General features: G+C 39.0%; 1 protein-coding gene across 1 annotated transcript in view; it reads right to left on the minus strand.

Moving 5' to 3' along the window:
- Nucleotides 1-276: 276 nt before the first annotated feature.
- Nucleotides 277-12,254, minus strand: part of Lamb4 (laminin subunit beta 4) — a 100,712-nt gene continuing 88,734 nt past the window's right edge. Inside the window, exons 31-35 of the mRNA XM_047562692.1 lie at nt 11,472-11,679; nt 9,176-9,314; nt 6,326-6,502; nt 4,626-4,779; nt 277-813 (exon numbers count right to left, since the gene is read on the minus strand). Coding sequence (XP_047418648.1) covers nt 674-813; nt 4,626-4,779; nt 6,326-6,502; nt 9,176-9,314; nt 11,472-11,679 — 818 coding nt within the window. The 3' untranslated portion in view covers nt 277-673. The remainder of the gene's footprint in view (nt 814-4,625; nt 4,780-6,325; nt 6,503-9,175; nt 9,315-11,471; nt 11,680-12,254) is intronic.

Consider the following 12,254-nt stretch of genomic DNA (forward strand, 5'->3'; position numbering starts at 1 on the left):
TTTTACAAATAAAGCAATTCAAATAAATAAAAAAGGACAATCTAATAAACATCTGCATTCCTTCCTAGTACTAGAGATCTTTACTTAATGTTTAAATTCATTTGACTGAAATGATTTTTATTTTTTTATTTTTATTTATTTCCCCTGGGGATCAAACCCAGGGGAAATTAACAACTGAGCCACATCCCCAGCCCTTTTTATTTCATTTATTTTTTTATTTATTTATTTTTTTTGAGACAGGTCTTGCTAAGTTGCTTAGGACCTTACTAAGTTGCTGAGGCTGGTTTAGAACTTGTGATTCTCCTCTCAGCCTCCTGAGCTGCTGGGATTACAGGCATGCACCACCATGCCCAGCTCAAAATGATTTTTAGTAAGTGCTTATTTGAAATTTTACTTGTCTTGTGTACCAACTACTTTTGAGTTCTGAAAGAGATAAGAGGGGAAGAGGAAAGGTCTCTGAAAATAGAGACCATCTCTTTCTACTCTGATGTGGCATCCAAGTGGCCCTTCTTTGGTCCAGTTCCTCCCTCCAGCCACATGGAGCAGATCTCTAGTGAGGAGAGGATGTAGGGAAGGGAGGCAGGAGAGGGTAACCTTTGTATCTCACCAGTTCAGCAGGTTTGTGTATCAAAAGCCAGAAACACGGGCACAAGCTTTTGGGCCTTAACTCTGCCTAAGTATAGCAGGTGGCATATTTATTTTCATGCTCAACGATTTCATTTTTAATGGCAACAACTTGCTCTTCTAATTGTTTCAGTTGATCAGCTTTTTCTTGTCTACTTAAATTCAAATCTTGGATCTTCTTCTCTAAATCTGAAAGAAGAAAATGAAAGAAATGACATACACCCATTTGGTAGATTCCTCCTGGACATCCTCATTTTACCAAACAAAGATTTATGTGTCTTTTCAAGATGTAAAGTTTTGTGCTTTGACCCCATGGATGAAACATCTCTTTCCACCAGCCTTCTCAAGGTCTTCACATACATCAGAGAAAATTGATCTTTTTATCTAAAAATTTTATACCTAAAGGCATTTTTAAAAATGTAAAACTGTAGCTGGTTAGAATTCATTAGAAACAAAGCCCTCAGCAACTTAGTGAGACCCTGTCTCAAAATAAAAAATTTAAAAGGGCTGGGGATGTGGCTTAGTGGTTAAATGTTCCTGGTTCAATCCCTGTTACCAAAAATACAAAACAAAACACAACACAACATTAGAAATGAAAACACTCTTAACAACATCCTTGATTGGATTTAGTGAAGTACCATATTTCCAAAGGTTTGTTCTTATTACTTTAACTTCATTTAGAAACATATGTTCTTTGCTTTAGAGTTTCCCAAATTTTCAGAAAAAAAGACTGACATTTTTATTCGTCATCTTGCCTGCAAACATTGAAGTCCCTGAATTGTAAAGCAAAGTGCTACTTGCTTGCCTCACTCCCATTCCTCCAACAGTTCACAGCTCTATGGGTTGATCTTTCTGTCCATCTACCATTTATTCATTCTTTATTCAACAAGTAGTTGGGAATTCTAGTAAACTTTAATAAGGAGCCCATATAGCAGTGGATAGAAGATCTGTAGAGAGATACAGTTAACAGCAAGATGTGGCCTTTTGGAAAGAGACTCTGACCGTAGGTAGAAGAAGGAAAGTAAATGTCTCACTTCACTTGGTCAGACCACGCCAAATGGGTAGGTTTGGACTGATTTTCACACTGACATGTGTGGAGAAGAAAGAGCCAGATTGCTGAAGACATTTGAAACTGTCCTCTGAACAAATGTTGAGTTAACTGGTGATGTTTCATGTGGAGAAAAGAAGATTCAGGGCATGTGACTTAGCTCTTTGCTAGTACTTGAAAGCCCAGCTTAGGAAAGCAGAGTGGATATGTTCTTTGCCATTCTGAGGAAATAAAATGAAAACCATCAGGTAGAAGCTCAATGAAGAAAGACTGATTCTGAACATTTTAGTGGTCACAGTGGTTCCAAGACTGAAGAGCTTCTGTGGAAGGGGATAAGAGCCACTAGAAACTTCCAAGTAAAGGTCATTTGGGAAAGAAAAGAGGATTCAACATTATATTTTCACTAAAATAATAAAAAAAAGACCTCTGTGTTTCTACCAGGTAAGTTAACATGGCCAAGCTGGCTGCCTCACAGTTCCCCTCCAGGTCTATTCTCCATCCTGCTCTGTATCCTGGAAAGGTGACCTCCATGGATGATGTCACCTGCTTCCTTGAATTCTGGTGTTCATTCACACTTGGCCAGTGGAATGTGCCGGGAAGTGATCAGAGGGGGATCAAGTCATTGGTTTCCATCCCTAACCAGTAGCTGGGTTCTGGCAGCTCTTCGTCTTTTGGCTCCAGTTCTGGTGGGTACCTTTTCCCTAACCCTCCAGTGTTTGCAGGGCCCTTGCAACACTCCTGCTTCCCCCCGCCACTCTTGAAACTGGGCTGGCTTCACGAGTTGTTTGACCAGAAGAAATGAGAAGACATGATGTTGCAGGACCTTAGCAACCTGGCACCTTCTGTTCTCACTCTCACGGAATCCTGAAACCTCTGTGCCATGAAGCAACCTTGGATATAGGCCATGTGGAGAGAGCCCACTACACGTGAGCCATGCCTGTTCCCCAGCTGGCCCATCAGCTGTGTGCAGCTATTTGAGCAATCCAGTTGGGACTTTCAGAGGAACCTCCCTAGCAACCCATGGCAAGGATAGGGTTGTTGTTTTCAAGTCATCAGATTTTGGGGTGGTTTGTTATATAGTGAATATGTAACCGAGATGATTCTACTTATAAATACATTATCCAAAACTGTGGTCAATATGCTTTCTATTTCTTGCTGGAACCCTGACAGAAAGTTTTATGAGGGACCCTGGCTGCAGACTGGGGTCTATCTGCCACTCTTAAATCTTTTTTTTTTTTTTTCCCCTTTCTTGGTACTGGGGATTGTTGAACCCAGGGGCACTCCACCCCAGTCCTTTTTATTTTTTATTTTAAGATGTCTCACTAAGTTGCCCAGGCTGACCTTGAACTTGCGGCCTCCCAAATTGCTGCGATTACAGGTATGTGCCATGCTGCCTGGCCACTTAACTTTGATGCTGCCAAAGGTTCTCTTGGGATGCCATTGGCATCTCTTCCTAATAAATGTTCTGCCCCTTCTCAAGCAGAAGAGTATGGCAGATAGCCAAACCAATGTCTTATTTTTCTATCTTGTTGAGTGGTAAAAATAGCTTTATAGTAAAAACAGAAAATAAAACAGAATGCTTATTTTAGACTCTGAGAAGTCTTCTAACCTAAACTTCTCTTCTAACCCAATTGCATTAACTGTAAATTTCAGTTAATGTGGGTAAGTGGAAACAATTTGGACTCTAACATAAAATATAGTACACAAATAGTCTTCCTATGTTTTTGCTCTGATAGTAAGGACCAAGGTCTGAGAATAATGAAAACTGGTTTTCATGGTATTGGATATAGAATTTAAGGTTAAAAAAAAAAAAAAAAACTCTGCCTTTCTGAGTCTGTCCTAGGATTTCCTTTAAAAATAATATTTTTCTGGAAAATGTTGAAAAATGAAAAAAAAATTACCCACAAGCCCACTATTTTTAAGATAATTATATAAATGTAAAAACACAGTGGTTTCCTCTTCACCCCACTGTCTCTCCAGAGATAAGTAATGTTAACAGTTTGGTGTGTCTTTTTCCTATTTTGGCCCAGACCCATGTTGCATTTTTGCTTTTTTTATGTCATAGTGATGACAACTGTTGTAAGGCCAAAGTCTCATTTTATAATGAAGAAGTGTCTCCAAGTAAGGAATCTTGTCTGGTTTAGTATTTCAAGAGTTACTTCTATTCCAAAAGAATATAATTAGTTTTAAAGCTTTGGGAGACAATAAATATGACCACAAGTAAGACTATACAACTCGTCACTTGATATTTCTTGACTAGAGGTAGTTGAGGACTTGATGATTGCTCAGAAAAGTCATGAATATCAGTTGTGGAGAAGAAGATTCTGATTTACTTTCTGATTGTACGTGTTTCATGTTTACTACACTTTGAATGCATTGGAATTTTCATTTTAATCAAAATCCTTGTCCAAAGAAAATGATTCCTTTTGAATTGCTGCCTACTAATCTATGCTAGATGACCTACTGCATTAGAGTCATACTGAACCCACAAGAGTAATTTACATGAGAGGAAAAATAAGCCACTTAGCTTAGGACAGGGACTCTCAACCTCACCACTGTTAAAATTTGGGGCAGCTGTCCTGTGCTTTGTAGTATGTTGAGCAACATCCCTGACCTCACAAGCAAAACTTTCTTCAGATACCTCACCTCTAGTTGAGAACACTGAGTTATGAAAAGGACATTGCAAAGCAACCAAAGGGAATCTCAGTTTGTTCTGATTAATGCAAGGCTGGTGCCCAGCATCTACCTTTATAGGTAAATTCACGTGCAAAAGTCTTGTTACTTTGCTGTCCTGGAAACACAAGACCAATTCCTACTTCACCCTGCTCAGCAGATTTACGAGTAGTTAAATTGGGTCAATGATAAATTGCAATTGGCATAAATTCTATAAGGAAGGTGGAATATTAGGATGTCATGGTGAGACTGGTGGGGTGGGTACAAGATAGATAGATACCTGTTATTCTTTTCATCTTGTCCTCTGTATCCCCAGCCAACTTCATGGCGGCATCTTTTAGCTGTTGGACTCTTCTGATTGTTTCCTTTGTCAGTCCTGTAGCCCGCACCTCATGTTGAATAACAGTGTACTGTTTTTTCAGCTCAAGAAACTCCTGTAACAGAGTCACACTCCCATCATCAGAAAGCATCCATAAAGCACCTACATAGGCAGATGATTCTCCTAATACCCTTCATATAAGGAATAACAAGGAAACTGTAACCCAGTCAGTGTTCCAGAGTTAACCTGATATTTCCAAGGGGATTGTATTTGCATGTTTGCCTTTTTTCAGGTTGAAAAAAATTCTTAGTTTCAATTAATTAAAAGTAAACTTCTTTGCTATGAAATATCAGTCATTATTGCATGCTAAGGCAATTGCCTGTGAGGCACTGTTTGTCCTACACTATCTTAAGGATGGAAAATACAGAAGACAGAAATGATCTAATTGACAAGATTCCTTGACAAGACTCGTTCAGATGACTGAATAGTTGGATATCTTCAAGATGAACACAGCGGTGAGGATTTAGAGGCAGTAAGGATACATTCTTTGGTGCAAAAAGGTAAGAGGAGGTTGTAAGGAGGCAGGAAAGGAAGAAGTGTTAGTATGAAGGGATCTCCTGGAAATAGGATGAAAATCTTTGGGGTGAATGTGTGGTTGACCATCTGGAAGGTTAAGCAGCTAAAAAAGACCAGAGCCAGCCATGCAGTATTGAAGTAGGATACAGGTGAGCAGGAAACCCCTTTCTCAACATCTGCTCTATAGAAAATGTTCTCAACCTCTAAGTCAGTGGAAATTTTACACAGCGCATTAGGAACTAAAAGCAAGAGAACAGGCAATTGGAAAAACACTAACGTCTTTCTTTTGTTTAAGCAACTGTATTAATGCATCCAACCAAAGATTTCTGGCAAGAGGATGAGTTGATAGGTTCTTTCAGCAATCTAAATTAATGGGCCACTTTCTGCTACCATCTAAGCTAACCCACTCTTATGTTTGTAACTTGATCTTTATGGGGATGACTTTCATTTACTGTTTTCTTTCATTTTCTTTCTTTTTCTTTTCTTTCTTCTTTTTTTTTTTTTTTTTGTATTGGGAAATGAACTCAGGGCACTTAACCACTGAACCACATCCCCAGCCATTTTTATTTTTTGAGACAGGGTCTAAGTTGCTTAGGGCCTGGCTAAGTTGCTAAGGTTGGCCTTGAATTTGAAATTGGCCTCAGCCTCCCAAGTCGCTGGGATTACAGGCATACACAACCATAACTGGCTTCATTTACTGTTTTCTTTATATGTTAAGTGACTGAATTAGAGTAAAGGGTAGATACATACAACATAGAAAAACAACATAAATTGTGAGAGTATGAGAGTTCAGGAAAATTTGGATTTATGGACTATTTGATATCACCGAGAATGCTCATATGGGCAGATGGGGAGAAAATACTCCAAGATTTAGTCAGTGGCCTCTGCCCTCTACAGGGACAACCTTCCTCTGCACAAGATCCTCCGTGCATCAGGATCCCTAGAAACATGTACCATGTACCACTGAGCATGGATGAGCACTAAAGGAAATGCTGAGAAATGGCACAGAAGTCTGGAATTAAAGGATTATCCTTCAAAAAAGCACTGTTTGTCTGCTTTTGGTGGAAGCGGTAGGGCTTAATGACCTTCTCAGCACCCCCAGCATGGCGACGGGCAGATTCAGCCTGAACTTTCGCCCTGCCTGCTTGGTCTTGGTTCCTTTGCCACTTGGTCCGCAGCAGGGAGAGTCCATCCTCCTGCTCTGTTAGCTTCTTTGCTAAGTCAAGTTGCTTATTCTTCATTTTCTTGGTTTGCTTTTCAGCCTGTTGTTGATTTAAAGACCAGAAAAGACAAGGCTCTTTATTAAGCAAACAAGAAAATAAATTATATTAACCTCTCAAAAAAAAAAAATTAAACTAGGTGGAAAGAAAAATAGTGTCTTCACCTTTAATGTTGCATTTATTTTAGAAAGGGTATAATAAAACATTTTAGATGTACTAAGGTGTTGAAAAAAATATGGCAAATATCCATGGACCCACCAGTCGGTTTAGGAATAAAGCCCTGACCCTGAGACAGAGCCCTCTGTGTCCCACTCCCAGGCCACCTCCTTTCCTCCCCAAAGGCAGCCTCTAGCCTGAATCTACTCTTTGCCATTCCACCACCTATTCCATAGGCTTTCTGCCACACCCTACACAGTATTCCCATCAATATGTACTAGTTCTAAAATGTTTTAACCTTATGCAAATATATCATCGTACATTCTGCAAGTTGAGTAAATTCAAAGTTATGCTTTTGCAGGTTGTCTAAGTTACTTTATTTGTCTCTAGTTTATTCATCATTGCATTGTTTGAGTGTATAAAAATATATCCAGCCAGTGCAGGTGGCATCTACACTTTTCCCCCTTACAAACAACAGTAAACATCTTACACTTGTGTCCTATGTCAGTGACTGTATTTGTCACATCCAAAAGTCTTATTTAATTATTTTCAGATCTTTTGTTCACTGATCATACTCACACCTTCTTTGGTTTTGTAAACATGATAAACCCTCTTATTTTGTCTTTTATATTCCATAGCAGTAATATCCATAGTCCCTTGCATTCTGATTCTGTTATTTATTGTTTCTGATGACTCTTGTTTAAGGCAATTTGTTTCTTTATGTGTTTGGGAAGAATTCCTGGAATTTGTTTCTTTATGTGTTTGGGAAGAATTCCTTGGCTTTAAGGTCATTCCTTCAGAGAGGATTTTTGTTTGCCACTGTCAGGCATGTGGGGGGGGGGCACTTTGAAACCAGGACCATTTATTTTTTATTTTTATTTGTTCTCTTTTTAGATAGACATGGCATATTTTGACATATTAAACATACATGGAGTATAACTTCCCATTCTTGTGGTTGTACATGATGTGGAGTTACACTGGTCGTGTATTTGTATGACTAGGACCATTTTTAATGACAGTTCTAGCGTGGGTTTTTGGGTAATGTGACTTTAAGTCCCAAACTCATATGAGAGCCAGACTGTGTGGTTACTCCTCTATTCAGAAGCAAGTTTCCTTATTGGCTGTTGTGTGTATGTGTGTGGTAGTTTTAACATTTCACTGAGGGTTTTTTCCTTCTGTGTCCCTGCTCTATGCAGGGGTCTTGTTTCCTGCTTGCATGGGCTTTGTTTTCTGTCTGTTATGCATGGCAACCATCAAACCCAAAAGCTACAACACACCAGGGATTGACAGATTCCCTGAGCCTGCTGTCAGGATAGTGCTTGATTAGCTCTCTGGGTTCATGTTTTCCTATCATTTTTTGGCCTCTGAGAATTCTCAGGGTTTTTTTTTTTTCTTTCCTAATATAGCTATACATCTACAATTTTTAAGTAACCTATCTAACATTTCTAGTTCTTTTTTTTTTTTTTTTTTTTTACTAGAGGGCTCCTTTGGGTATTGTCCACCATCTTTTTAGTATAAAATCCCTTCCCGTGTCCTTGGACATGTGTGGCAGTTTTTCTGGAGCTGGAGTGTACACACTTTTTCTATAAAGGGACAGATAGTAAATGTTTTACCCTTTGTGGTTTGTAATTCTCTGTTGCAACTATTCAACTCTGTGCCATTGCAGTGTAAAAGCAGCCATAGACAACATGGCCATGGCTGGATCTTGCCAATTCCTATTCTAGAGCATGTGTCTAGAAGGGAAGAACCTAGGAGTCTCCCTTTCTTGCTACCCTGTGTATGCAACCCTTTTCTATCTAACACTTTTATTTCCTGGTGTGTTGCCACTCATTCTGCTGCTTTTTAATTTTCTTCTCAAGATGCACGTAGTAGATGTACAAGACACAACTCAAGAATGGGGATATGACAGAGGACGGAGGCAAAGCCTTCTCACCATGGAACTGGGTCCTGCTCTGTCTTCTACCTGCCAGGCTTCCTCTCCCTGCACCATCACAGGGGTAGACTATGGCCTACTCCCAACCAACTCTGGATGGAACACATTTATTTAGTTGAGATATTCTTTTGGTTTTTGAACACTCTGACAGAAGTGCATACAAGTTAAGTTACAAAAATCTTGCAACAATTAACTCTTCCTTTCTTTGATTTGTGAGCTTTTACAAGCCTGTTCCTTTTCATGAGTCCTGGCCTCAGATCTACTGTTAATTAGCTGTGTGACCTGAGATAATCTTGTAGCCTCCCCGAGTCTTAGTTCCCTCAGTTACACGTTGGTGATAGCACTTGCCTCATTCCCTACAATTGGTTATAACTAAATGAAATAATGCTTGGAGGGCTTGGAAGAACATAAATTAAATGCATAATCATGTCAACATGAATGTAACAGTACTATATTAATGTAGAACATTAGTTTAATGCTTAATCCCACTCAGATCTTAATTTATCTCCATAATAATCTTAGCAGACAGGTAAGACAATTGTGGCATTGCCATATGTAAAAACTACTGTACTGTTTCCATCCTCATCATTTATTTCAGCTTAGTTTCAAAAAAGGTAGATAAATACCTGCAGTACATTCTTTTTTATTTTTGTTATCTCAGCAGCCAGCTGTGCAATAGTAGAGTTTTCCTGTCCTTGAGTGATCTGAGCTTGTTGCAACTTGTTCAATGTTTTGTCAAGGTTTAACAAGACGGTTGCTGCTTTCCTAAGGTAAGATATTAACATATCAGATTAGATAAATATGCAATTCTTCATTTACTTCACCTTGAGAGTTCACTCAACTCAATCAAAAACCTTCACTGAATTCTTTAGGAAGTCAATTTAAATTCCTCTTAAGCAAGGCAAAATACTGAAGTTTTCATTTTGAGAAATAGATATATTTAAATGCCAATACACACGTGTGCGTCATACACACACACACACACACACACACACACACACACGCAATCTAGTAGAAACAGATTTATTTGCATAAAGAAACTATCATCAGTTCATTCCAGCTCTCTGATTTCTCAAACACACGTACGCTGCCCTCTCTAGGTGTTTGCTGGAGCGGGGGCAGGCGAGTCAAGAGGCCCCACAGAAAGCCAGAGAGGACTAAAGGCTCTGCGTTGCAGGCTGTGTTTATTCAGGGTTATTTAAGCTTTGCTGACATTCCAGCCACACAGGGGCCCAGTCAAAGGTTAAAATCACAAGCATTCCAAGTGATACAGACTATTTTACAGAAAGTAGCTCACCTCAAGTCAACATTCTCCAGATACTGAGATCTACAGGCTCAAAACTACCTTGAACAGAATGTACTAAGTGACTGAAATATTTGAATATTTGAATGTACTAAGTGACCTTTGCAGAAGCATCCTTAGAAGTGTTTGTGCCCAAAGCAGAATTATCTGAACTGCAAAATATCCTCTGTCCCATCCCAACCATCCTCTACCCCAAGTGGGAATCTTTTTCCCTTTCCAGACTTTGGGAATCTTCCCTCCTCCCAACATTAACTCCCCACCCCCACCATCTCACTTCTGTAACATACCCAGAGCACTATGCTGTTTCTTCTATTTCCTACATATATGTATGTATTTTTTCTATATTGTTTTTTCCTTTATATTTTCAATGTACTGCAAGTTTAGAAAGTAACAAAAAAAAAATGAAAAAGAGAAAAATTCTAGTAATTCTACCACCTTGAAAGATATTGGCATATTTGAGCATTTTATCCTAGATTTTTTTTTCTTTTCATGATTGAATTCCTCTTCCATGTGCAACTCAGTTGCTTAATTTAAAAAGCATTACCATTACACTGACAAAATCTCTGCATATTATTAAAAATCTTTTATCAACATTTTTAATATCTGTCTAATCATATTGTACTTACTTAAGCTTCCTGGTTTTAAATATTAAAACTGGAAGGGGCCAGGCGCCATGGTGCATGCCTGTAATTTCAGCAGCTCTGGAGGCTGACGTAGGAGGATCAGGAGTTAAAAGCCAGCCTCAGCAACTTAGTGAGGCCCTAGGTAACTTAGCAAGACCCTGTCTCTAAACAAAATACTAAAAGGGCTGAGAATGTGGCTCAGTGGTTAAGTACTCCTGGGTTCAATCCCTGGTACCTAACAAACAAACAAATTTGGAAGGAGTTAGACTTGCAGATGCATCTGGTACCCTTCATTTGTAGAAGAGGGTGATGAGGCAGTGAAGGTAGCCCAGGTTTCAACCCTGATGAGTGTCCAGAAATGGTGCTGGATGTTCATGTTACTGTCCAACTGATGATGTGACCTGACACACAGCACTCCACACTTACAAAAATATCTTTATAATGCCTTTTTGCTTGGCTAAGTCAACAGGACAAAAGGAGGCAAGAGTTAGTTAACCCTGTATACCATAGATTCCATTTTACTCCTATGTTATTCCTGGGGCATAGTTTCAATTTCTTCTGTTCTCTACCATCATATCTTTTTACTGTAGTCTTTTATTAAATTAAGATTTCCAAAGTACTGCTTATTATAATAAGCCAAAAATCACCAAAAATGGGCAAAGAAGGGAAAATGACATCAGATTTCAGCCACCTGTTAAAATATGGGCATATAATTAGTATATGGCATTTACTGGTACACATTGGTATTAAGAGTCTTCACCCACTGGAAGGGTATTTAGAGTTTTAGCAAAATAGAAAGCAAGCATCCCTGAACGCTGCCTCCCAAATACCCAGCTTCCTGGGGCACCTCCAAAAAGAGTTTAGCCTTTAATTTGGACACCAATCTATCAGAGCATAATTTCACTGTACTTTATAGCTCCCTGGGCAAACATTTTTCAGATGGCTTTTAGCAGATGGTCTGTTAAAGCAAGATGAGAATATTAATACTGCACTTACTCAGCTGCTTTAGCCTTTACCAAAAGCTTTTGGGCTCCACCTGCTGCTTTTTTAAGCTTGTTCACTTCTGTCTTGTAGTCCTCACAAATTTGCATAAGTTTCTGTATTTTTTCAAGTTCATGGGTTAGGTCTTGCGACGTTAGTGGTAGGTAGATGTCAAGCACATGATTTGCAACCTTCTCTATGTCTTCTGGAGGCACATTTTCCTCTTAAACGAGAAGGTGGATTTTAGCTCATCATATTTCTTAGCAAACTCCATATCTTGTACACATAAACACAACAAACTCAAGTCAAATACCCTTGCATTTGATATCGTGTCCCTAGAATACAGGGTCTAGATTGCATATGTCCCATAGTTGCTCTTCATCCTCAACCTTCTCTTGCCCTGGAAGAAATGCTGCTTGTGTAAGTGCTGAATACTTACTGAGCAAATGTGTGTCAGAAAAATGGAAAACTAAAGACTCGGAACACTGTGCATATGCTCCAAAATATCCCCCCAGGAATTCTTTATTGTACCGATTGAAAGCAGAAAAAAATGTTTAAATGCCTGCCATTAAAATTTAAACACAGTGAAATAGAGAGAGATGAGGCACTGGGTATGAAGTCAACACAACTCGATTCTGGTCCTCCGTGACCATAAAAAGGCTCACAATTTTTGCTCATCTATAGAACTGGGCAACTACTCCTGATGCTACTGTTCAAAGACCTGTTTTTAGAAAACATCTATTCCTTGATTTTCAGAAAAGTGAAACTGGTCTCCTTTAAGAACTGAAGTGGAAGACA

Source organism: Sciurus carolinensis, chromosome 8, assembly GCF_902686445.1.
Source record: "Sciurus carolinensis chromosome 8, mSciCar1.2, whole genome shotgun sequence".
Lineage (NCBI taxonomy): Eukaryota > Metazoa > Chordata > Mammalia > Rodentia > Sciuridae > Sciurus > Sciurus carolinensis.